At 47.5% G+C, this 27,630-nt stretch overlaps 1 protein-coding gene and 1 pseudogene across 1 annotated transcript; both read left to right on the plus strand.

Moving 5' to 3' along the window:
* The first annotated feature begins 1,569 nt into the window (after window positions 1-1,569).
* marcksl1b (MARCKS-like 1b) lies at window positions 1,570-4,524 on the plus strand. Its single transcript, XM_035795933.2, has 2 exons — window positions 1,570-1,864; window positions 3,068-4,524. The coding sequence occupies exons 1-2, from the start codon at window positions 1,784-1,786 to the stop codon at window positions 3,587-3,589; spliced, it is 603 nt and encodes a 200-aa protein (XP_035651826.1). The 5' UTR covers window positions 1,570-1,783; the 3' UTR covers window positions 3,590-4,524.
* An 8,766-nt stretch (window positions 4,525-13,290) lies between these two features.
* Window positions 13,291-27,630, plus strand: part of LOC118399082 (probable histone deacetylase 1-B) — a 19,234-nt pseudogene continuing 4,894 nt past the window's right edge.

Here is a 27,630-nt window from a genome sequence, read left to right on the forward strand (position 1 = left end):
CATGACAAAGCTGCCCTTTCACATACACACAAACACACACACACACATACACACAAACACACACACACACACTGGGCCTGACACAGTGATGACAATATTATGTCCCGTGATGCCAATCCTCTTCATCATCCTCATCATCACCACCACAAAAAAACACCTCCGCAGAGAATCGAGCTACACAAGGTACAGGAACAGAGAGACATCTGCAGTTTCATTTCCAATACTACAGGTAGTTATTACTAGTTACTAATAGAAATCATAGTTCTCCTTCTCCTCCTCTCCTCTCAAACCTCACCTGGCACACATACAGCGCTCCAGCTATCAATATTTAACCCTGATGGTGTTTCTGCCTGCTCAGCCCATTCTCTGAAACAAATGTGAGAAATTACTCATTTGCAGTAGGGACCTGGCATGCCACTCATTCTACAGCCAGACTGTGGAGACTTTATGTCATGGGGGGGGGGGCGTCAAGCTACCTCTCTGCTCTTCTTATTCTCTCTTCAGAATGAGTCTTGCATGAAAAATGCTGCCATAATGTAAAATAACCTACTATCTATAGGTGAGACGACCAGGAGCAGGGATTGAATCACGTACCACATACTCCATAGGCTGCCACATCAGGCAGGCATGTGGCTGATGGATTACACTGGTCAATGTTAATCAGCAAATAGATATTGATATGGTTGTGCTTTCCATTGAATACCCATGTGACATCAGCACTACAATTGAATTCGGTGCTATTATTAAAACATGTGCATTAAGCATGTGATCTTTAAAAGGTGATTGCAAGTGGATGTCTTGGATATATGGGCTGAATATATACGTTGTCTAAACAGCTGTAGAGTGTATGTTTGTGTGGATAAACGGTTGGAATGTGCGTGTTGGTCACGTTGACATGTTGTTGTGGTGATATGTTGTTGTTGTTGTTGTTGTTGTTGTTGTTAACAAAGCTGAGGGTAACAAACAAACCCGGTGAGATGTCACGGTAGTCAAGTCGTTCGATCTATTCGGCAAAGTGGCAAGACATTTAACGACTAGTTCAAAAAGAAATGCGCGCGACTAAAACTTACTTTGACACTTTTCTACACAACACTTTAAACTGGTTTCATGGTTAAAATGGTTAGTATTATCGAGTTAAACTTTCCAACATTAACAATTATCGCCATTCAGTAGCTCAAGCCTGTCCAATTGCGGAATATGATGAGCGAGAGAGTGTGTTGTGTTGGTTGTCACTATTTACCACAAACACAAAGTCAAAATGGTCTATTTCTTAATTTAAAAAATGTATGAAAAAAAAAATAGCTTTTGGTCTTAATTTAAGGTTAGGAATAACGTTAGCAGTGTGCTTAGGGTTAATGTCAGGGTTAGGTTTAAAATCTGATTTTATGAAGATAAATTACTTTGTGGCTGTGGTAACTAGTGAAGACCAGATTTTTTGGGGGGGTGGGGGGGTCTTCTGAAAAGAGCGGAGAAAACTCCTAAACTGCTGTTGATTGGATATCTAGTCGTGTGACCACGCCCATGTGGGTGGTACCTTGGTCCGTCTTCAAGCTCTGCGTTCAATCAGAGTCGAATCTAGTGGGTATATTACTACTGGAGTGAGAGGTTCAACTCCGGAGAAAACGCCAAGGAAACTAGCAAGGACCACCCCCCCCACCCCCCACACACACACAAAAAAAATCACATTTTGTCATTGGATCCATACTACTGCCCGGGAGCTGGATTAAATTGAGAGAAACATTTAGTTGTTGGTTTAATTCTCTTTGAAAAACACCGAATAACGATGGGTTCCCAAGCGTCCAAGGGAGGGGTAGCTGTGGAGGCGAATGCTGCGGATGCCGCCACCGTCAAACCGAATGGACAGGTATGTTAACCGCTCTCTCATCCCCGGACCACACCGTACACCCTTCACCGAACTCACTCCAAAGTATCTTTAAAAAAACAAAAACAAGGATGTTGTGTTTTTATTATTAAGTTGCAATTCATTTTGAAGGTGAGGTTTGTCTGTTTAGATATATATATTTTTTTTTTTGGGGGGGGGGTAAATGTGCATCTTGGTTCAGTCAGAGTGATAAATAAGGGAACTAGTTGGTTGATTTGCTAAACTAACATGGTGTCCAGTGATGAACAACTACGGACACTTCATCCAGACGCGGGAGGATCAAATCCCAAAACGTATTACTGCTAATGCCACGATCTGCTGTTTGAAAATATACACATATATATGTCTTTTTTTTTTAAAACACAACAAGTTAGATAGCTAATGAGGTATTTGTGTTTTGGACCGAGAACAGGGACCACCGGTATAGTAGTTTGCTAATCCAGGTTTCAGAAAGCCGTGATAGCTAACTCGTGTCCCTTCCCTTCCCAAGCCCGTGTATCTGATACCGTTTCATATCAACATGCCATGAGGAGCAGGGGGTTTGGAAAGGCAAGGGTGCACGTAGGCAAGCTACCCTTCATGCATAAAATATGAGAGAGCCAATTGGTGAATTAAGGAATGAAAAGGAGGGTTTCAGCAGTTGTCAGTTTAATTTATGCAGCCCCCCTCGGAACCGGCGAGTCTAGACATTGTCTCGATCAGTGACTTGTAAACGTTATTTTATAGATAAACATACACAATCGACAATAAAAATCGCTTTTTCACCTCACAGAATTACAGTACAATCAGTATTTTGTCAATGGGTCATCGGGTTCATTGGCAGTATTTACTACAATTTTTCATTTTTTTTTTCTCCCCATTTTCATCGATTGGTTCAAGTCTTTGTTGAGAGAGATGCCTCGGTCTGTGTGGTGTCTAGTGGGACCACATGTTTAGGTCTGCGTGTCACTGTCGCCGCCTGTCGTTCTCTGGTTGCACTACAAGGCGTCGCCTTTTGAGCGACATCCTGGTTTATTGATGAGCACGACGTGTCGAAACATCGTTATAAATCTAAATGTTCTGATGGTTGTTTTTATTTGTTGTTGTTTACAGTGTAAATTTCATTTTCTTTATTGATTGAATTCTATATATATTTTTTAGAACCCATATATCTTATTTAGTTCCTTAATTCTTTCCCTCTTCTAGGAGAACGGCCATGTCAAGTCCAATGGGGATGCCACAGACACGGTCGCTCCAAATGGTTCTGCCGACGCCAAGGAGCCTGAAGTGGGTGCTGGAGGGGACGCCATCGAGCCAGCGCCCGATGGTGAGGCCGCCAAACCAGAAGGTGAGGCCGCTGCCAAGGATATCTCCAAGAAGAAGAAACATTTCTTCCTGAAGAAATCGTTCAACTTCAAGGGCCTGAAACTGAAGAAGACCAAGAAGGAGGAGGTGAAGGAGGAAGAGGAGGCGGCCGCTTCCGCTGAGGAGAAACCCGCAGAGAACGGAGCCGCTGTGGCTACGGAGGAGAAGAAAGCAGAGGAGGAGGAGGTTGTGGCGGCTGCTGCAGATGCCCCTAAGGCCGAGGAGGCGCAGGTTAAAGCAGAGGAGGCACCTAAGGAGGAGGTAAAGGAGGCGGCTGCACCTGCCCCAGAGCCCACCAAACCAACAGAGGAGACCAGCTCGACCCCCGCGGCAGTAGCCCCCTCCCAACAGAATGCAGAGTGATTGTATCTTTACCGACAACAAAGGACTGGGTGAACTGTTTTTCAAGAGAGAGAGAGAGAGAAAATAGTTATAAATATATATTTCTATATATATGTCTATATGTATACATATGTATGGATATATGTATATGTAAATATATACACATTTATGTGAGACTCCATTGTGTCACTTTTGTCACGGTAACAAGATGACAAGACTAGATCCACTAGTTCACTTCCCTGGTTACGGCGAGACAGGGTCAAACCTGGTGGTATTATGTGCTGGTTGCTATGGGAACAATGGGATTTCTTGGACCGCAAAGTGGAACACAGTTGTGGATGGGAGTCGAGTTGACCCGTCTTTTCCCTAAAAACACCCGACCCAAGAATAGGATGCGTCCACGTGTAGGAATGAACTGGACAGGACAGGACACCAACCCGAACACCACATGAAATGACTATTCATCCATTTTTAGAAGAAGAAGAAGAAAAACAAGAAGAAGAAGAAGAAAAAAAACAAGAAGAAGAAGAAGAAGAAAAAAAACAAGAAGAAGAAGAAATCAGAAATTGAAAAAAAGAAAAAGAGAGACTTTGCCAACTTTCTACATTCCTATATTTTCACCCCAAATTTGAAGTATTTTGTGGTGTACCTTTTAGAGAACAATTTTAAAGATTCAGAGAAGCTGTGTTTTGCAACTTTAGATTTTTATCTTAGTGGGGGTAATAAAAAAAATAAAAATAAAAAAAAACACGCTTGAGTTTGATATGTTCAGTGTTGCAGTTTTAAAAGGAAGCAAGAGGAATTGTTCATCTGTCTGGTGTGTGTAAGCCTGACTCTACTTTAATGTCTCTGTAAATACATCGGGACTTATACTGTTCTTTATTTAGCTAATGTTGACAGATGTTATGGTTTTATTGTAAAGTTGACAATGGTAAATAAATGTTGGTTACCAAAAACCTTTTTTGTACGGAGATATTTTTTAGGTGGGAACGATGATTTGTAATACAATGAGGAAAACAACTTGTTTTATAGTGGTACAGAAACATTCCTCTAGCTACTAGGTGCTTCCCAATTCTAACAAATCAATACGTTTAGGAATGTGATTCTTATAAGAGCACATTGGTGTGTTTCAGACTTGTCCTAGTCTACAATCCAAATACTATTATCCAGCAGAGAGAGAACCTCACATTCTTGAAAAACCTGACCAATTACATGTGTCATCGATCACACATAGCAGTAAACCACTGGTGTGTGTCCCCCACTACCAACCATATCATACACAGATATTCACAAATGTGACAACGAGTGGACAATACCTAATTTGTCATAATTTTGGACAACGGCTACTAAGTATCGGTAAGCCCTGACAGAGTGGAGGGACTACTGCTGACTGAGATGCACACCCCACGGTTCCACCTGTGATGCTATATTCTAGGAATCTCAATTGAGTTTCCTTGGCTCATTGCCTCCTCAAAACCAATCGGATGAGTTAAGAGGTGCCTACCATCTGACCTCCAATAGGTTTTGAGGATGCGAGGAGTCAAGGAAACAATAGAGATTGTACCATGATCTCTCCACCCCAAAGTGCACTGTTCCCTTCACTGAGTTGAAAGGTAATGATAGGTATAAGAAACAGGGTTGAAAACTCCCACTAGCCCCTCCATCAATCCAATATTTTTAGATTTTTAAGAACAAGCTCACACTTCCGGAGATTTATTTTAATTTTATTTTACCTTTATTTAACCAGGCAAGTCAGTTAAGAACAAATTCTTATTTTCAATGACGGCCTAACGGGGAACAGTGGGTTAACTGCCTGTTCAGGGGCTGAACGACAGATTTGTACCTTGTCAGCTCGGGGGTTTGAACTTGCAACCTTCCGGTTACTCTAACCACTAGGCTACCCTGCTGAGAATTGGAAGACAGCCAATGACCGACCTTTGGTTGCAACCCAACATTATCCCCGTGACCTCTGTAGCCCCTGTAGTGACAGCACCTCTCAAGAAGTCATAATTAAGGGCTTCCTTAAATCTTTAACATTTAACCCATTTAAGAAATAACTTCTCAACATTGTTTATTTTTTACCTAAAATAAAGTTCATTCAATTCAAATTGAGCTATAAATCGTTGATCCTGATCAGGGTTGGTTGTAAGAGTGAGAGCATGCATCCCAAATGGTACTCTATTCCCTACGTAGGGCACTACTTTGGACAGAGTCCTATGGGCAATAGGACGCCATTTGAGACCCACTGACCTAGTTCACATGCTTGACATGATGAGTTCAGAGCAGAGTTCCTTTTAGTCCTCACAGCCTTCAAACAACGATTCATTATTCAAACACGGATGTAGCCTCACATTTTGGTATGGTTCAGGCATTTGTCACAGATTTCAGAGGCATTTGTTGAACTCACAACGCATGTTGATATAATCACTGGACGGACAATATGTGATTGAGGTCATTAGGTAGTTTACTACTGTGATTGAGGTCGTTAGGTAGTTTACTACTGTGATTGAGGTCGTTAGGTAGCTTACTACTGTGATTGAGGTCGTTAGGTAGCTTACTACTGTGATTGAGGTCATTAGGTAGTTTACTACTGTGATTGAGGTCGTTAGGTAGCTTACTACTGTGATTGAGGTCGTTAGGTAGCTTACTACTGTGATCGAGGTCGTTAGGTAGCTTACTACTGTGATCGAGGTCGTTAGGTAGTTTACTACTGTGATTGAGGTCGTTAGGTAGCTTACTACTGTGATTGAGGTCGTTAGGTAGCTTACTACTGTGATCGAGGTCGTTAGGTAGCTTACTACTGTGATCGAGGTCGTTAGGTAGTTTACTACTGTGATTGAGGTCGTTAGGTAGCTTACTACTGTGATTGAGGTCGTTAGGTAGCTTACTACTGTGATCGAGGTCGTTAGGTAGCTTACTACTGTGATTGAGGTCATTAGGTAGCTTACAACTGTGATTGAGGTCATTAGGTAGCTTACAACTGTGAATGAGGTCGTTAGGTAGCTTACTACTGTGATTGAGGTTGTTAGGTAGCTTACTACTGTGATTGAGGTCGTTAGGTAGCTTACTACTGCGATTGAGGTCGTTAGGTACTAGCTTACAACTGTGAATGAGGTCGTTAGGTAGCTTACTACTGTAAATGAGGTCGTTAGGTAGCTTACTACTGTGATTGAGGTCGTTAGGTAGCTTACTACTGTGATTGAGGTCGTTAGGTAGTTTACTACTGTGATTGAGGTCGTTAGGTAGCTTACTACTGTGATTGAGGTCGTTAGGTAGTTTACTACTGTGATTGAGGTCATTAGGTAGCTTACTACTGTGATTGAGGTCGTTAGGTAGTTTACTACTGTGATTGAGGTCGTTAGGTTGCTTACTACTGTGATTGAGGTCATTAGGTAGCTTACGACTGTGATTGAGGTCATTAGGTAGCTTACTACTGTGATTGAGGTCGTTAGGTAGCTTACTACTGTGATTGAGGTCGTTAGGTACTAGCTTACAACTGTGAATGAGGTCGTTAGGTAGCTTACTACTGTAAATGAGGTCGTTAGGTAGCTTACTACTGTGATTGAGGTCGTTAGGTTGCTTACTACTGTGGATGAGGTCATTAGGTAGCTTACTACTGTGAATGAGGTTGTTAGGTAGCATACTACTGTGATTGAGGTCGTTAGGTAGCTTACTACTGTGATTGATGTCATTGGGTAGCTTACTACTGTGATTGAGGTCGTTAGGTAGTTTACTACTGTGATTGAGGTCATTAGGTAGCTTACTACTGTGATTGAGGTCGTTAGGTAGCTTACTACTGTGATTGAGGTCATCAGGTAGCTTACGACTGTGATTGAGGTCGTTAGGTAGCTTACTACTGTGATTGAGGTCGTTAGGTAGCTTACTACTGTGATTGAGGTCGTTAGGTAGCTTACGACTGTGGATGAGGTCGTTAGGTAGCTTACTACTGTGATTGAGGTCATTAGGTAGCTTACGACTGTGATTGAGGTCATTAGGTAGCTTACTACTGTGATTGAGGTCGTTAGGTAGCTTACTACTGTGATTGAGGTCGTTAGGTAGTTTACTACTGTGATTGAGGTCATTAGGTAGCTTACTACTGTGGATGAGGTCATTAGGTAGCTTACTACTATGATTGAGGTTGTTAGGTACTAGCTTACTACTGTGATTGAGGTCATTAGGTAGTTTACTACTGTCATTGAGGTCGTTAGGTTGCTTACTACTGTGGATGAGGTCATTAGGTAGCTTACTACTATGATTGAGGTTGTTAGGTACTAGCTTACTACTGTGATTGAGGTCATTAGGTAGCTTACTACTGTGATTGAGGTCATTAGGTAGCTTACGACTGTGATTGAGGTCGTTAGGTAGCATACTACTGTGATTGAGGTCGTTAGGTAGCTTACTACTGTGATTGAGGTCATTAGGTAGCTTACTACTGTGATTGAGGTCGTTAGGTAGTTTTACTACTGTGATTGAGGTCATTAGGTAGCTTACTACTGTGGATGAGGTCATTAGGTAGCTTACTACTATGATTGAGGTTGTTAGGTACTAGCTTACTACTGTGATTGAGGTCATTAGGTAGTTTACTACTGTCATTGAGGTCGTTAGGTTGCTTACTACTGTGGATGAGGTCATTAGGTAGCTTACTACTATGATTGAGGTTGTTAGGTACTAGCTTACTACTGTGATTGAGGTCATTAGGTAGCTTACTACTGTCATTGAGGTCGTTAGGTTGCTTACTACTGTGATTGAGGTCATTAGATAGCTTACTACTGTGAATGAAGTAGTTAGGTAGCATACTACTAGTGTACTACTATAGCCCAGTGTGTACTACTATATTCCAGTGTGTACTACTATATTCCAGTGTGTACTACTATAGTCCAGTGTGTACTACTATAGCCCAGTGTGTACTACTATAGCCCAGTGTGTACTACTATAGCCCCGTGTGTACTACTATAGTCCAGTGTGTACTACTATAGCCCCGTGTGTACTACTATAGCCCAGTGTGTACTACTATAGCCCTGTGTGTACTACTATAGCCCAGTGTGTACTACTATAGCCCATACTGACTCCTTCCTGGTCTACTACTCTCTGGCTGATCTGGTACTGCATGTCTCTCTAGGCCTGATGTAACACACACTTCCACATTATCTCTGGTCTCCATGCATCTCCCCTTCTCCTTACAGGGAAAGAACAGGCCAACTCTGGCAGGTCTGAACAACAGTCTGAAACGGTCAGCGTGTCCAGTCTTTGACGGTGGTATACTCAGAGTCACACAGCTCTGCTGCGTGTCTGTTACCAGAGTAGGGTTGGGATTTGCAGGCGGCTCATAGTCCGAGTTCACTAACTTGCCCCTCTGGTAGAGATGGATGGAGCTTCCAGGTGTGGAATCATCTGCATTGGTGAACTTGAGTGACTCATTCGTCTTCTTAAAATCCACAAATGCACTGAGAGCCTTAGTGAATCTCTTCCTGTTCTCCTTGGTTCTGAATCGGGGCTGACTGTCCTTGAAGGTGCATGGGTAAGGCCCGGTCTGGTAGGTTGAACCAGGCCCGGTCTGGTAGGTTGAACCGGGCCCGGTCTGGTAGGTTGAACCGGGCCCGGTCTGGTAGGTTGAACCGGGCCCGGTCTGGTAGGTTGAACCGGGCCCGGTCTGGTAGGTTGAACCGGGCCCGGTCTGGTAGGTTGAACCGGGCCCGGTCTGGTAGGTTGAACCGGGCCCGGTCTGGTAGGTTGAACCGGGCCCGGTCTGGTAGGTTGAACCAGGCCCGGTCTGGTAGGTTGAACCAGGCCCGGTCTGGTAGGTTGAACCAGGCCCGGTCTGGTAGGTTGAACCAGGCCCGGTCTGGTAGGTTGAACCAGGCCCGGTCTGGTAGGTTGAACCAGGCCCGGTCTGGTAGGTTGAACCAGGCCCGGTCTGGTAGGTTGAACCAGGCCCGGTCTGGTAGGTTGAACCAGGCGCGGTCTGGTAGGTTGAACCAGGCTCGGTCTGGTAGGTTGAACCAGGCCCGGTCTGGTAGGTTGAACCAGGCCCGGTCTGGTAGGTTGAACCAGGCCCGGTCTGGTAGGTTGAACCAGGCCCGGTCTGGTAGGTTGAACCAGGCCCGGTCTGGTAGGTTGAACCAGGCCCGGTCTGGTAGGTTGAACCAGGCTCGGTCTGGTAGGTTGAACCAGGCCCGGTCTGGTAGGTTGAACCAGGCCCGGTCTGGTAGGTTGAACCAGGCCCGGTCTGGTAGGTTGAACCAGGCTCGGTCTGGTAGGTTGAACCAGGCCCGGTCTGGTAGGTTGAACCAGGCCCGGTCTGGTAGGTTGAACCAGGCCCGGTCTGGTAGGTTGAACCAGGCCCGGTCTGGTAGGTTGAACCAGGCCCGGTCTGGTAGGTTGAACCAGACCTGGTCTGTGTGTTTGTCTGCGTCAGGGCTAAGTTAGTGGTTTTAGAGTGAAATGCTCTGTCATTGGGTCACTGATATCTCGAACATTGTCCTATGAATGTGATCAAATCGAATCAAATTGTATTTGTCACATGCGCCGAATACAACAGGTGTAGGTAGACCTTACAATGAAATGCTTACTTGCATGCCCTTAACCTGGGCTGAGATAAGGCGGGGCTTTACCTAGCAGAGACTTGTAGATAGTGACTATGCATAGATATCATTAGCCCTTTGATTTCATTGTGACTCGATGACAGTAACTTTATCTCAGCCGTTGCCTAGTTGCACCAGCACTGAAAAGGGTCAGAGAATGATAATTTAGGGCTACTCTCAGTGCCTCCTCATCCTCCTCTCCTGACCTCACAGACACCAGAGCTCTTCCCAGCTTCCCTTGGAGTTGGGTGTGATACTTTAGAAGCAGATCATTGAACTGGACCAATCATGAGTTTGTCAACTCTTTTACACCTTCCTCTCGGTGTGTCTGCAGCGCTCAGGGTCTCTCTTTACCTTGTACTGCAGGTTTTCAGTCATCTCCCGCCCACAAGCTAATGCACAGTCAAACTGTCAGAGGAACAGTATTCTCTTCACCGGGCCCCAGCAGCTTTGGGAGAGACTTACAGATCTCAACTATGTCTTTGTAACCAGTTACCTCTCTCTCTCTGCCCTCCACAAATCATTGAAGTACATGCAGAAGAAATAGAATTGGTAGAAATGAACACATTTATCATATTCAGGGGTTTCGGTCTCTTCTGCTCAATGAAAGATCATGTCCTTCATAACTTCAATGAGTGTTCTCCCATTCACAAAGGATTTGTTTGTTTGAAAGGGGAGGAAGGCCTGAGCTCCGTAACAGCCATGACCATGTGTGTGTGTGTGGCTGTGTGTTACTGAATCACTTCAGGAAGAGTAACCTCTAACAGGTTTTAAGAGTCAACTGAAGCCTTTTGGATTGTTCGCCTATAGTGAAGAGTGACACGGCCATATATGCCCTTTGGACGGTGTAAATACACTGCAGCTCCACCCACCTCCAGACAGAAAGCTGGCTCTGATTGGCTGATTCAGCCCCAGAGCTGTGAACCTATCCGTCTCTATTATGCGGGCCTTTCACAGAGACACTAGCGAGCACAAATGAGTATTCAGACCCTTTACTCAGTACTTTGTTAAAGCACCTTTGGCAGAGATTCCAGCCTCTAGTCTTCTTGGGTATGATACTTGGCACACCTGTATTTGGGGAGTTTCTCCCATTTTTCTCTGCAGATCCTTTCAAGCTCTGTCAGGTTGGATGTAGAGCGTCGCTGCACAGCTATTTTCAGGACTCGCCAGAGATGTTCGATCGGGTTAAAGTCCGGGCTCTGACTGGGCCACTCAAGGACATTCAGAGACTTGTCCCGAAGCCACTCCTGCATTGTCTTGGCTGTGTGCTTAGGGTCGTTGTCCTGTTGGAAGGTGAACCTTTGTCCCAGTCTGAGGTCCTGACCGCTCTGGAGCAGGTTTTCATCAAGGTTCTCTCTGTGCTTTGCTCAGTTATTTTTTCCCTTGATCGTGACTAATCTCCCAGTCCATGCCTGTGAAAAACATCCCCACAGCATGATGCTGCCACCACCATGCTTCACCGTAGGGATGGTGCCAGGTATCTCCAGACATGACGCTTGGCATTCAGGCCAAAGTTTCAATCTTGGTTTCATCAGACCAGAGAATCTTGTTTCTCATGGTCTGAGAGTCTTTAGGTGCCTTTTGGCAACATGTGTGCCTTTTACTGAGGAGTGGTTGCCGCCTGGCCACTCTACCATAAAGACCTGATTGGTAGAGTGCTGCAGAGATGGGAGAACCCTCCAGAAGGACAAGGACAATGCTGCAGAGTGACCATCAGTGCCAGAGATAGTAGGCCTATAGCCAACAACTCTGTGAGCAGATTTTGATAAGTAACACACATGTAACACGGAGCAGATTGCTTATTGTAGTACAATGGCACCATCTGGTGGCTAACAGCTGAACTATTGAAAATGATGTATGAAAACGACTTACTATATACAGTATATAGTAGGCTGTCATCATCATCATCCCTTTCATCATATTTTTGACTATGTACTTCAGTATCCATCCAGCTCAATGAGAAAAAAAACTATTAATGTGCAAGATCAAAGTACAGGAATGTGCCGATTTATGTGCAATATCATTAGTGTTGCAGTGTTAGGTGGCAACGTTGGCGTTCATCATACGGCAATAGGAGGAATATATGAGGGTTTATTTATTCAATGTACACTTGGGGGAGTGGGGGGTTGTTAGCAGCACATAACTGACACCACAGACCGGTGCACCACAGATAGATGACTAGAACATCTTTGGGTGGCACCACAGATAGATGAGTAGAACATCTTTGGGTGGCACCCCAGATAGATGACGAGAACATCTTTGGGTGGCACCACAGATAGATGACTAGAATATCTTTGGGTGGCACCACAGATAGATGACTAGAACATCTTTGGGTGGCACCACAGATAGATGACTAGAATATCTTTGGGTGGCACCACAGATAGATGACTAGAACATCTTTGGGTGGCACCACAGATAGATGACTAGAACATCTTTGGGTGGCACCACAGATAGATGACTAGAACATCTTTGGGTGGCACCACAGATAGATGACTAGAACATCTTTGGGTGGCACCCCAGATAGATGACTAGAACATCTTTGGGTGGCACCACAGATAGATGACTAGAACATCTTTGGGTGGCACCACAGATAGATGACTAGAACATCTTTGGGTGGCACCACAGATAGATGACTAGAACATCTTTGGGTGGCACCACAGATAGATGACTAGAACATCTTTGGGTGGCACCACAGATAGATGACTAGAACATCTTTGGGTGGCACCACAGATAGATGACTAGAACATCTTTGGGTGGCACCACAGATAGATGACTAGAACATCTTTGGGTGGCACCACAGATAGATGACTAGAACATCTTTGGGTGGCACCCCAGATAGATGACTAGAACATCTTTGGGTGGCACCACAGATAGATGACTAGAACATCTTTGGGTGGCACCACAGATAGATGACTAGAACATCTTTGGGTGGCACCACAGATAGATGACTAGAACATCTTTGGGTGGCACCACAGATAGATGAGTAGAACATCTTTGGGTGGCACCACAGATAGATGACTCGAACATCTTTGGGTGGCACCACAGATAGATGACTAGAACATCTTTGGGTGGCACCACAGATAGATGACTAGAACATCTTTGGGTGGCACCATGCAAACAGAAAGAGTGCATCCTTCGCAACAACGCCTTCGAGCAGAGCAGACTTCGGTGATTGGACGAGACGACAGTGGAAAAAAATCCCCGGCGTGGACACAAAGAACCGTGCGGTTACTAATTGTGGAGTAAAATGGCGCTGTCGTCCGCAGGAGGAACAAAGAAGAAAGTTTGCTATTATTACGACGGTAAGATTTGATGTTATTGTATCTCGTTGGTTTTTCCGTAGTATTATTTGTTGTATCGGAGAGGATTCGGTGGTCGAAAGGCCTTTTATGTCCCCTCTTGAGAGAAGTGCCGTAAGGCGAGTTAGCAGCTAACTAGCTACCGAGTGGTTAGCTTACCATCATTAGCTAGTTAGGAAGAAGACTTTTAGTTAGCTTGCCAAAGCAACTTGAGAGTCGTTTTTATTCCCCCCCTCATTATTTTGTAATGTTGCAATCAAATGAATTGCCAATCTCTAGCTAACTAGTAAATTGAGTATATTAATTTGTGGCAACTTGGCTAGCTAACGTTATAGTAGGCTTATGACTGAGTGAGCATGCACAACTAGCTAACGTTAAATAGCCAGAAAATGGTTTTAGTGTTACTAATAAGTATCTTTGAATCACGAATAACCTCTTGATATTTCGCTACATACGTTTTAGTAAAGTGGGGTTTGTCAGTTAAACGTGGCTAGCGGTGTTTTGATAAGACAACTTTTGTGGGTTAGTAGTGAATTGTGCTGGAGGGAGGTTGTTGTATCTGCGCTATGAAGACTTAGACCTCTTTGCAGAGGCTGATCATTTGATTCGTCTTTAAAATAAAACTAGTATAGATAGGTATGTTGTTTCGTGCTGTGCAGTTACCAGACTGTATGTTTGATAGTGCTGCTCAAAGCGGCAGGAAGCCAAGCGGTTAAGAGCGCTGGGACAGTAACCGGATGGTCGCTGGTTCGAATCCCAGAACCGACTAGATGAATTTTATATATATATATATATATATATATATATATATATATATATATATATATATGCATGCCGATGTGTCATTGAGCAAGGCACTTAATCCTAATTGCTCGTGTAAATCGTTCTGGATAAGAGGGTCTGCTAAATGACTAAAATGTAAAGCCCAGAGTTACCCTACATCTGGGTTAGGGGAAGGACATATGGTTTGTTGTTTCACTAGTTTAGTCTAAAACTCTTTGTTTCTTTCCCCCAGGCGACGTGGGTAATTATTACTATGGTCAGGGTCATCCCATGAAACCCCACAGGATCCGTATGACCCACAACCTGCTGCTCAACTATGGACTGTACAGGAAGATGGAGATCTACGTGAGTACAACAAGCCACAGTGGGCTTATGTATAGATATTATTTTTTTCTTCGATAGATTAGTTTGATATTTATGGTATAAATAAATGTTTTCTACTGCACTGTTGAATAATTGTTTCTGATTGGCGAGAATGGCATTCTAAATTGGCCATTTATAGCCAGATAACGGGACAGTTGGAAAAGCTATCGGGACATCTTGCAATCATGAGGCAGTATGCTCATACAAATGCAGACAGTACTTGATACAAATGTACAGAAAGCTAAACCACACGAACTGAAATGAGATGCATAGTCGCTCTGGATAAGAGCGTCTGCTAAATGACTTAAATGTAAATGTAAATGTAGTCAACGTAGGTCCAACGATGGGGGAAGAAAGCGTAGCTAGCATTTATTTGTTTTTGCAGAGACATGTTATTTTTGGGGCTGTTATTCTGGCTGCAGAGGTTAACTGTGTAGCTAGTTGACTTGCTAGACGCAAGCAAGGGATAGTAATAATAACGTTTCCACTGAGCATGGCAGCTGCACGTAAAGAACTGAACCATTGGGTCACGTCTGTAAATATCGAACAAACGACAACTCAAATATGAATGAACTTTTTCAAAATGGATGTCAACCCCCCCCCAAAAAAACAAAATGTCTCTATCGGTAAATGTGTGCTTCCGTATTGATTTATTTGGCAACTGTGGTATCAGCGGGACAAACACCTCCATTCTGTAACGTTACATTACCTGGGTAAATTAACTCCACAAAGGGACTCGGCTCCTCTTCATAACGCTGCGTCTTCCATTATTTCCAAGGTGACGTACAGAATATGTGGCCATTTTATCACTTAGATATTGTATAGAACTGAAGCTGATGGGACTGGACTCATTCTTCATCGCAGAAAATGACTTTTTTTTTCTCAACACGTGTTTGAAGTAACATTCTGTATAGTTGAGCTGTCCTCTAGACTTTATAAAAGTCTAAATTGGATAGTTGTGGACTACAAGTTTTCTGACCGCCCCGTATGTTTTGGTTATTGAAAAAGACATTATCTAAAGTGAAATCGGGCGAACGTTTTTAGTAACGAATGTTTTCTACATATTGCATCCCCCTTGCAACACACTTTTCTGACCTCCTAGAGACCCCACAAGGCCAGTGGAGAGGAGATGACCAAGTACCACAGTGACGACTACATCAAGTTCTTGCGTTCCATCCGGCCAGACAACATGTCAGAACACAGCAAGCAGATGCAGAGATGTGAGTAGCAGACAGTGTTTCACCCCCTAGCATTGTTCAGGCGGGGGGGGTGCATTTTTAAAGGGATATTTCACCCCGAAACTATAGCTTAGCATACCTTGTAATACCTTGTTTTTTTGTCGTGTTTTCATATGGGCGAATGTTGAGCTGAGTCGAGTCTATTCTCCACACTCGCATCTGTTATGTAGGTTACAGCTTTACGCATTGAAACAAACCTGCAGGCCTCAATCAAACATCTCAAATGAATGTCTTTTTGTCCTTGCTGCTCTCTAACAGTTAATGTGGGAGAGGACTGTCCAGTGTTTGACGGTCTGTTTGAGTTCTGTCAGCTCTCAACGGGAGGCTCTGTCGGTAAGTCTAGTTTCTTTCTCCATCTGCCTTACTGTCCACCACTGACTTCGCTTGCCTCTCTACCTCTCACTTCCTATGTTGACTCTTCCCTCCTCCCTCTGTGTGTAGCGGGGGCAGTGAAGCTGAACAAGCAGCAGACGGACATCGCCATCAACTGGGCCGGAGGACTCCATCATGCCAAGAAGTCTGAGGCCTCTGGGTTCTGCTACGTCAACGACATCGTCCTCGCCATCCTGGAGCTGCTCAAGTAAGAGCCCTGTGTGGTCACCCTCACCCCGGTGGGTCTGCCAACTCCCCTCACCCCGGTGGGTCCGCCAACTCCCCTCACCCCGGTGGGCCCGCCAACTCCCCTCACCCCGGTGGGCCCGCCAACTCCCCTCACCCCGGTGGGCCCGCCAACTCCCCTCACCCCGGTGGGCCCGCCAACTCCCCTCACCCCGGTGGGCCCGCCAACTCCCCTCACCCCGGTGGGCCCGCCAACTCCCCTCACCCCGGTGGGCCCGCCAACTCCCCTCACCCCGGTGGGCCCGCCAACTCCCCTCACCCCGGTGGGCCCGCCAACTCCCTCACCCGGTGGGCCCGCCAACTCCCCTCACCCCGGTGGGCCCGCCAACTCCCCTCACCCCGGTGGGCCCGCCAACTCCCCTCACCCCGGTGGGCCCGCCAACTCCCCTCACCCCGGTGGGCCCGCCAACTCCCCTCACCCCGGTGGGCCCGCCAACTCCCCTCACCCCGGTGGGCCCGCCAACTCCCCTCACCCCGGTGGGCCCGCCAACTCCCCTCACCCCGGTGGGCCCGCCAACTCCCCTCACCCCGGTGGGCCCGCCAACTCCCTCAGCCCGGTGGGCCCGCCAACTCCCCTCACCCCGGTGGGCCCGCCAACTCCCCTCACCCCGGTGGGCCCGCCAACTCCCCTCACCCCGGTGGGCCCGCCAACTCCCCTCACCCCGGTGGGCCCGCCAACTCCCCTCACCCCGGTGGGCCCGCCAACTCCCCTCACCCCGGTGGGCCCGCCAACTCCCCTCACCCCGGTGGGCCCATCTTCTTGTCTGTGTCTTTCTCCTTCTCTTTCACTTTTGAGGAAAGACAGTAGAGGTCGACCGACTCCCTAAATAAAATTAAATCCGATACCGATTTATTGGCGGACCAAAAAAAGCCGATAACGATAAATCGACCGAGGTTTAAAAAAATATATATATTTGTAATAATGACAATTACAACAATACTGAATGAACACTTATTTTAACTTAATATAATACATCAATAAAATCTATTTAGTCTCAAATAAATAATGAAACATGTTGTCTTCGTTTCGTTCGCAACGAGCCAGACGGCCCAAACTGCTGCATATACCCTGACCCTGCTTGCACAGAATTCAAGAGAAGTGACACAATTTCCCTAGTTAATATTGCCTGTTAACATGTATTTCTTTTAACTGAATATGCAGGTTTAAAAAGATACACTTCTGTGTATTGATTTTAAAGGCATTGATGTTAGTGGTTAGGTACATTTGTGCAACGGTTCTGCTTTTTTCGTTAATGTGCTTTTGCTAAATCATCACCCGTTTGGTGACGTTGAAGTGGGCTGTAATTCGATGATAAATGAACAGGCACCGCATTGATTACATGCATCGCAGGACAAGCAGGTTAACTACACATGGTTGGTGATATTACTTGGTTAACTAGTGATTATGTTAAGATGTATTTTTTATTTTTACAAGATACGTTTAATGCTAGCTAGCAACGTACCTTGGCTCCTTGCTGCCCTCACGTAACAGGTGGTCAGCCTGCCACGCAGTCTCCTCGTGGAGTAACAGGTGGTCAGCCTGCCACGCAGTCTCCTCGTGTAGTAACAGGTGGTCAGCCTGCCACGCAGTCTCCTCGTGGAGTAACAGGTGGTCAGCCTGCCACGCAGTCTCCTCGTGGAGTAACAGGTGGTCAGCCTGCCACGCAGTCTCCTCGTGGAGTAACAGGTGGTCAGCCTGCCACGCAGTCTCCTCGTGGAGTAACAGGTGGTCAGCCTGCCACGCAGTCTCCTCGTGGAGTAACAGGTGGTCAGCCTGCCACGCAGTCTCCTCGTGGAGTAACAGGTGGTCAGCCTGCCACGCAGTCTCCTCGTGGAGTAACAGGTGGTCAGCCTGCCACGCAGTCTCCTCGTGTAGTAACAGGTGGTCAGCCTGCCACGCAGTCTCGTCGTGGAGTAACAGGTGGTCAGCCTGCCACGCAGTCTCCTCGTGTAGTAACAGGTGGTCAGCCTGCCACGCAGTCTCCTCGTGGAGTAACAGGTGGTCAGCCTGCCACGCAGTCTCCTCGTGTAGTAACAGGTGGTCAGCCTGCCACGCAGTCTCCTCGTGGAGTAACAGGTGGTCAGCCTGCCACGCAGTCTCCTCGTGGAGTAACAGGTGGTCAGCCTGCCACGCAGTCTCCTCGTGGAGTAACAGGTGGTCAGCCTGCCACGCAGTCTCCTCGTGGAGTAACAGGTGGTCAGCCTGCCACGCAGTCTCCTCGTGGAGTAACAGGTGGTCAGCCTGCCACGCAGTCTCCTCGTGGAGTAACAGGTGGTCAGCCTGCCACGCAGTCTCCTCGTGGAGTAACAGGTGGTCAGCCTGCCACGCAGTCTCCTCGTGGAGTAACAGGTGGTCAGCCTGCCACGCAGTCTCCTCGTGGAGTAACAGGTGGTCAGCCTGCCACGCAGTCTCCTCGTGGAGTAACAGGTGGTCAGCCTGCCACGCAGTCTCCTCGTGGAGTAACAGGTGGTCAGCCTGCCACGCAGTCTCCTCGTGGAGTAACAGGTGGTCAGCCTGCCACGCAGTCTCCTCGTGGAGTAACAGGTGGTCAGCCTGCCACGCAGTCTCCTCGTGGAGTAACAGGTGGTCAGCCTGCCACGCAGTCTCCTCGTGGAGTAACAGGTGGTCAGCCTGCCACGCAGTCTCCTCGTGTCTGCTAAATGACTTAAATGTAAATGTAACAGGTGGTCAGCCTGTCACGCAGTCTCCTCGTGTAGTAACAGGTGGTCAGCCTGCCACGCAGTCTCCTCGTGGAGTAACAGGTGGTCAGCCTGCCACGCAGTCTCCTCGTGTCTGCTAAATGACTTAAATGTAAATGTAACAGGTGGTCAGCCTGCCACGCAGTCTCCTCGTGGAGTAACAGGTGGTCAGCTTGCCAGTCTCCTCGTGGAGTAACAGGCGGTCAGCAGTCTCCTCGTGGAGAAACAGGCGGCCAGCAGTCTCATCGTGGAGAAACAGGCGGCCAGCAGTCTCATCGTGGAGTAACAGGCGGCCAGCAGTCTCCTCGTGGAGTAACAGGCGGCCAGCAGTCTCCTCGTGGAGTAACAGGCGGCCAGCAGTCTCCTCGTGGAGTAACAGGCGGCCAGCAGTCTCCTCGTGGAGTAACAGGCGGCCAGCAGTCTCAGTCTCCTCGTGGAGTAACAGGCGGCCAGCAGTCTCCTCGTGGAGTAACAGGCGGCCAGCAGTCTCCTCGTGGAGTAACAGGCGGCCAGCAGTCTCCTCGTGGAGTAACAGGCGGCCAGCAGTCTCCTCGTGGAGTAACAGGCGGCCAGCAGTCTCCTCGTGGAGTAACAGGCGGCCAGCAGTCTCCTCGTGGAGTAACAGGCGGCCAGCAGTCTCCTCGTGGAGTAACAGGCGGCCAGCAGTCTCCTCGTGGAGTAACAGGCGGCCAGCAGTCTCCTCGTGGAGTAACAGGCGGCCAGCAGTCTCCTCGTGGAGTAACAGGCGGCCAGCAGTCTCCTCGTGGAGTAACAGGCGGCCAGCAGTCTCCTCGTGGAGTAACAGGCGGCCAGCAGTCTCCTCGTGGAGTAACAGGCGGCCAGCAGTCTCCTCGTGGAGTAACAGGCGGCCAGCAGTCTCCTCGTGGAGTAACAGGCGGCCAGCAGTCTCCTCGTGGAGTAACAGGCGGCCAGCAGTCTCCTCGTGGAGTAACAGGCGGCCAGCAGTCTCCTCGTGGAGTAACAGGCGGCCAGCAGTCTCCTCGTGGAGTAACAGGCGGCCAGCAGTCTCCTCGTGGAGTAACAGGCGGCCAGCAGTCTCCTCGTGGAGTAACAGGCGGCCAGCAGTCTCCTCGTGGAGTAACAGGCGGCCAGCAGTCTCCTCGTGGAGTAACAGGCGGCCAGCAGTCTCCTCGTGGAGTAACAGGCGGCCAGCAGTCTCCTCGTGGAGTAACAGGCGGCCAGCAGTCTCCTCGTGGAGTAACAGGCGGCCAGCAGTCTCCTCGTGGAGTAACAGGCGGCCAGCAGTCTCCTCGTGGAGTAACAGGCGGCAGTCTCCTCGTGGAGCAGTCTCCTCGTGGAGTAACAGGCGGCCAGCAGTCTCCTCGTGGAGTAACAGGCGGCCAGCAGTCTCCTCGTGGAGTAACAGGCGGCCAGCAGTCTCCTCGTGGAGTAACAGGCGGCCAGCAGTCTCCTCGTGGGTAACAGGCGGCCAGCAGTCTCCTCGTGGAGTAACAGGCGGCCAGCAGTCTCCTCGTGGAGTAACAGGCGGCCAGCAGTCTCCTCGTGGAGTAACAGGCGGCCAGCAGTCTCCTCGTGGAGTAACAGGCGGCCAGCAGTCTCCTCGTGGAGTAACAGGCGGCCAGCAGTCTCCTCGTGGAGTAACAGGCGGCCAGCAGTCTCCTCGTGGAGTAACAGGCGGCCAGCAGTCTCCTCGTGGAGTAACAGGCGGCCAGCAGTCTCCTCGTGGAGTAACAGGCGGCCAGCAGTCTCCTCGTGGAGTAACAGGCGGCCAGCAGTCTCCTCGTGGAGTAACAGGCGGCCAGCAGTCTCCTCGTGGAGTAACAGGCGGCCAGCAGTCTCCTCGTGGAGTAACAGGCGGCCAGCAGTCTCCTCGTGGAGTAACAGGCGGCCAGCAGTCTCCTCGTGGAGTAACAGGCGGCCAGCAGTCTCCTCGTGGAGTAACAGGCGGCCAGCAGTCTCCTCGTGGAGTAACAGGCGGCCAGCAGTCTCCTCGTGGAGTAACAGGCGGCCAGCAGTCTCCTCGTGGAGTAACAGGCGGCCAGCAGTCTCCTCGTGGAGTAACAGGCGGCCAGCAGTCTCCTCGTGGAGTAACAGGCGGCCAGCAGTCTCCTCGTGGAGTAACAGGCGGCCAGTCTCCTCGTGGGAGTAACAGGCGGCCAGCAGTCTCCTCGTGGAGTAACAGGCGGCCAGCAGTCTCCTCGTGGAGTAACAGGCGGCCAGCAGTCTCATCGTGGAGTAACAGGCGGCCAGCAGTCTCATCGTGGAGTAACAGGCGGCCAGCAGTCTCATCGTGGAGTAACAGGCGGCCAGCAGTCTCATCGTGGAGTAACAGGCGGCCAGCAGTCTCATCGTGGAGCAACAGGCGGCCAGCAGTCTCCTCGTGGAGCAACAGGCGGCCAGCAGTCTCCTCGTGGAGCAACAGGCGGCCAGCAGTCTCCTCGTGGAGTGCAATATAATTGGCATCCAAAAGGGTCGATTATATGATTTTTGTTGTGAAAACTTGAAATCGTCCCTAATTCATCGGTCAGCCTCTAAAAGACAGAACAGTATGGTGACGTGTCCTTGGCTTGTCATGGTGTGTGTTTCTCTTGTTGAAATGAATAGTCACCCAGGCTCTGATGAGAAACCTAGATATGGGTGTATTCATTTAATTGAATAGTCTGTCCTGTCAGGTAATAGAATCTAACGTAGATATTGTCTGTCCTGTCAGGTAATAGAATCTAACGTAGATATTGTATGTAATGAGTTGTCTGTCCTGTCAGGTAATAGAATCTAACGTAGATATTGTATGTAATGAGTTGTCTGTCCTGTCAGGTAATAGAATCTAACGTAGATATTGTATGTAATGAGTTGTCTGTCCTGTCAGGTAATAGAATCTAACGTAGATATTGTATGTAATGAGTTGTCTGTCTTGTCAGGTAATAGAATCTAACGTAGATATTGTCTGTAATGAGTTGTCTGTCCTGTCAGGTAATAGAATCTAACGTAGATATTGTATGTAATGAGTTGTCTGTCCTGTCAGGTAATAGAATCTAACGTAGATATTGTCTGTCCTGTCAGGTACCACCAGAGGGTGTTGTACATAGACATCGACATTCACCATGGAGACGGAGTGGAAGAGGCTTTCTTCACCACAGACCGGGTCATGACGGCCTCCTTCCACAAGTATGGAGAATACTTCCCTGGCACCGGAGACCTGAGGGTGAGTGTGTGTGTGTCCTCTGGGAGAATATTTCCCTGGCACCGGAGACCTGAGGGTGAGTGTGTGTGTTTCTCTGGGAGAATACTTCCCTGGTACCAGAGACCTGAGGGTGAGTGTGTCCTCTGGGAGAATACTTCCCTGGTACCGGAGACCTGAGGGTGAGTGTGTCCTCTGGGAGAATACTTCCCTGGTACCGGAGACCTGAGGGTGAGTGTGTGTGTCCTCTGGGAGAATACTTCCCTGGTACCGGAGACCTGAGGGTGAGTGTGTGTGTGTCCTCTGGGAGAATATTTCCCTGGTACCGGAGACCTGAGGGTGAGTGTGTGTGTCCTCTGGGAGAATACTTCCCCTGGCACCGGAGACCTGAGGGTGAGTGTGTGTGTGTCCTCTGGGAGAATATTTCCCTGGTACCGGAGACCTGAGGGTGAGTGTGTGTGTCCTCTGGGAGAATACTTCCCTGGCACCGGAGACCTGAGGGTGAGTGTGTGTGTCCTCTGGGAGAATATTTCCCTGGCACCGAGACCTGAGGGTGAGTGTGTGTGTGTCCTCTGGGAGAATACTTCCTGGTACCGGAGACCTGAGGGTGAGTGTGTGTGTGTCCTCTGGGAGAATACTTCCCTGGTACCAGAGACCTGAGGGTGAGTGTGTGTGTGTCCTCTGGGAGAATACCTCCCTGGCACCGGAGACCTGAGGGTGAGTGTGTGTCCTCTGGGAGAATACTTCCCTGGTACCAGAGACCTGAGGGTGAGTGTGTGTGTCCTCTGGGAGAATACTTCCCTGGTACCAGAGACCTGAGGGTGAGTGTGTGTCCTCTGGGAGAATACTTCCCTGGTACCAGAGACCTGAGGGTGTGTGTGTCCTCTGGGAGAATACTTCCCTGGTACCAGAGACCTGAGGGTGTGTGTGTCCTCTGGGAGAATACTTCCCTGGTACCAGAGACCTGAGGGTGAGTGTGTCCTCTGGGAGAATACTTCCCTGGTACCGGAGACCTGAGGGTGAGTGTGTGTGTGTCCTCTGGGAGAATATTTCCCTGGTACCGGAGACCTGAGTGTGTGTGTGTCCTCTGGGAGAATACTTCCCTGGTACCAGAGACCTGAGGGTGAGTGTGTCCTCTGGGAGAATACTTCCCTGGTACCAGAGACCTGAGGCTGAGTGTGTCCTCTGGGAGAATACTTCCCCTGGTACCGTAGACCTGAGGGTGAGTGTGTCCTCTGGGAGAATATTTCCCTGGTACCGTAGACCTGAGGGTGAGTGTGTGTCCTCTGGGAGAATACCTCCCTGGTACCGGAGACCTGAGGGTGAGTGTGTGTGTGTGGAAGAAGGGAAAAAAATAAATAGGGGGAATCAGAAATAAGCAAAGTACATTTCAGTGTGTGTTCCGGTGTGTGTGACTGCACTCCCTTTCAGTGTGTGTGACTGCACTCCCCTTTCAGTGTGTGTGACTGCACTCCCCTTTCAGTGTGTGTGTGTTGGATTGTCAGACCTGACATTGTGACCAACCTACATTTGAGTAATTTTGTATTCCAGTATGTACACTAACGTGTGTGTGTGTGTGTGTGTGTGTGTGTGCAGGACATTGGAGCAGGGAAGGGGAAGTACTACGCTGTAAACTACCCTCTCAGAGACGGCATCGACGATGAGTCTTACGAAATACATCTTCAAACCTGTGAGTCTCCTGCTGCAAGGCATTCAGTGTTTTGGTTCCTGACAGAGGTCAAATAGATTCTACCTCTTGTTTTTGTGTGTTTCTCACTTTTTATACATTTATCTTCTTATTCATTTGGTGTGTTGTTGTAATCCGTGTGTGTGTGTGTTGCTAGGTGATATTTTTGTGTGTGTTTCTCACTTTCTATACATTTCTCTCTTTTTTTTTTGTGTGTGTGTGTGTTGCTAGGTGATGGCTAAAGTGATGGAGATGTTCCAGCCCAGTGCAGTCGTGTTACAGTGTGGAGCCGACTCTCTCTCAGGAGACAGACTGGGCTGTTTCAACCTCACCATCAAAGGTAACGCACCTGAAGGAGGGCTGTGTGTGTGTGTGTGTTGCTAGGACTCTCTCTCAGGAGACAGACTGGGCTGTTTCAACCTCACCATCAAAGGTAACGCACCTGAAGGAGGGCTGTCTTCAGTGTGTGTGTGTTGCTAGGACTCTCTCTCAGGTTGAAACAGCCCAGTGAGGGCTGTCTTCAGTGTGTGTGTGTTGCTCGGACTCTCTCTCAGGAGACAGACTGGGCTGTTTCAACCTGCAAGGTAACACACCTGAAGGAGGGCTGTCTTCAGTGTGTGTGTGTGTTGCTAGGACTCTCTCTCAGGAGACAGACTGGGCTGTTTCAACCTCACCATCAAAGGTAACACACCTGAAGGAGGGCTGTCTTCAGTGTGTGTGTGTGTGTTGTCTTCAGGGCTCTGACGGCCGTGGGATGTTTAGACGACCGTTTGTTGGTCAGCCAAACGTCTTGGAGGAAAACCCTGGTTGTCTGCTGGGAGACATTGTGCATTTTGGGAAAAGTATTCAGACGCCTTCACTATTTTCCACATTTTGTTACGTTACAGTCTTATTCTAAAATGGATTTTTTTTTATTTTTTAAAACAACCCCGTCAATCTACACACGACACCCCATAATGACCAAACGAAAACAGGTTTTTAGAAAAACATGTTGCAAATTTATTAAAAAAAATAAAAAAAAAACAGATACCTTATTTACATGAAGTAGTGAGACCCTTTTGCTATGAGACATTTTAATTTATCTCGGGTAAAAGGCACATACACAGCCCCACTTGGATTTTGCCTGAAGGTCATTATTGTGTGTAGATTGACAGAACAACAAAAACGACAAGGATTGAATACATTTTGTAATAAGGCTGTAATGTGGGAAAAGTTAAGGTATGAATACACATTTTTTTTATTTTTTATTTATTTCACCTTTATTTAACCAGGTAGGCTAGTTGAGAACAAGTTCTCATTTGCAACTGCGACCTGGCCAAGATAAAGCATAGCAGTGTGAACAGACAACAACACAGAGTTACACATGGAGTAAACAATTAACAAGTCGGCCCTCCCTCATTGGACACTGTGCTATCCAACCTCCAAACGAGCTTCAATGCCATACTGCACTCCTTCCGTGGCCTCCAACTGCTCTTAAACGTGTGTTCGAGTAAAACCAAATGCATGCTTTTCAACCGTCGCTGTGACTGCACCCGCATGCCCGACTAGCATCACCACCCTGGATGGTTCCAACCTTGAATATGTGGACATCTATAAGTACCTAGGTGTCTGGCTAGACTGCAAACTCTCCTTCCAGACTCACATCAAACATCTCCAATCAAAAATCAAATCCAGAGTCGGCTTTCTATTCCGCAACAAAGCCTCCTTCACTCACGCTGCCAAGTGTTACCCTAGTAAAACTGACTATCCTACCGATCCTCGACTTCGATGTCATCTACAAAATGGCTTCCAACACTCTACTCAGCAAACTGGATGCAGTCTATCACAGTGCCATCCGTTTTGTCACTAAAGCACCTTATACCACCCACCACTGCGACTTGTATGCTCTAGTCGGCTGGCCCTCACTACATATTCGTTCCAGACCCACTGGCTCCAGGTCATCTACAAGTCCATGCTAGGTAAAGCTCCGCCTTATCTCAGTTCACTGGTCACGATGGCAACACCCATCCGTGTTACGCGCTCCAGCAGGTGTATCTCACTGATCATCCCTAAAGCCAACACCTCATTTGGCCGCCTTTGTTCCAGTACTCTGCTGCCTGTGACTGGAACGAATTGCAAAAAAGGAGGACTCGCTGAAGTTGGAGACTTTTATCTCCCTCTCCAACTTCAAACATCAGCTATCCGAGCAGCTAACCGATCGCTGCAGCTGTACATAGTCTATAGGTAAATACCCTGCTCACCCTTTTTCACCTACCTCATTCCCATACTGTTTTTATACTGTTTTTGGATTTTTTACTTTTCTGCTCTTTTGCACACCAATATCTCTACCTGTACATGCCCATCTGATCATTTATCACTCCAGTGTTAATCTGCAAAATTGTATTATTCGCCTACCTCCTCATGCCTTTTGCACACATTGTATATAGACTGCCCATTTTTTTCTACTGTGTTATTGACTTGCTAATTGTTTACTCCATAAGGCTGTAACTCTGTGTTGTCTGTTACACTGCTATTTTTATCTTTTTAGGTCACAGTTGCAAATGAGAACTTGTTCTCAACTAGCCTACCTGGTTAAATAAACACAGAGTGAAATAAAATAAAAAATTAAAAGTCCATAACACAGTAGAAAAAATGGGCAGTCTATATACAATGTGTGCAAAAGGCACATTACTGAATGCGCTGTGCCTTTTCAACAGGACAAAAACCTAAAACACACACACACATAGCTTACCAAGACATTGAATGTTGCTGAATGGCTTTAGTTACAGTTTAAACTGAAATCCGCTTGAAAATGGCTGTCGAGAAATGATCAACGATGACAGCAGAGCTCGAAGACTGTACAAGAGCTTGAAAATTGTACAATCCAGGTGTGGAAAGCTCTTCAGAGATTTACCCAGAATGCCTCACAAGCTCAAATCACTGCCCAAGGTCATTCTAACATGTATTGATTCATCGGGGCGGCAGCGTAGCCTAGTGGTTAGAGCGTTGGACTAGTAACCGGAAGGTTGCGAGTTCAAACCCCCGAGCTGACAAGGTACAAATCTGTCGTTCTGCCCCTGAACAGGCAGTTAACCCACTGTTCCCAGGCCGTCATTGAAAATAAGAATATGTTCTTAACTGACTTGCCTGGGTAAAAGGTTAAAAAAAATAAAAAATTCAGGGGTGGGAGTGATTTTGTAAATGAGATTTCATTCTCAGAACATTTGAAAACATGTGTGGGGATGGGTGAGAAACGCAACACAATGAGGAATAAGTCTAATTAGTTAAGGCGTTGTGTTTCAGGTCATGCTAAGTGTGTTGAGTACATAAAGAGTTTCAACCTGCCTCTGTTGATGTTGGGAGGAGGAGGTTATACCATCCGTAACGTGGCCCGCTGCTGGACCTACGAGACCGCCGTGGCTCTGGACAGCATTATACCTAACGGTACACACACACACACACACTCACACAGCATTATACCTAACGACACACACACACACAGCATTATACCTAACGACACACACACACACACACACAGCATTATACCTAACACACACACACACACACACACACACACAGCATTATACCTAAACACACACACACACACACACACACACACACACACACACACACACACACACAGCACATACCTAC

The sequence above is a fragment of the Oncorhynchus keta genome, chromosome 20 (assembly GCF_023373465.1).
Source record: "Oncorhynchus keta strain PuntledgeMale-10-30-2019 chromosome 20, Oket_V2, whole genome shotgun sequence".
NCBI lineage: Eukaryota > Metazoa > Chordata > Actinopteri > Salmoniformes > Salmonidae > Oncorhynchus > Oncorhynchus keta.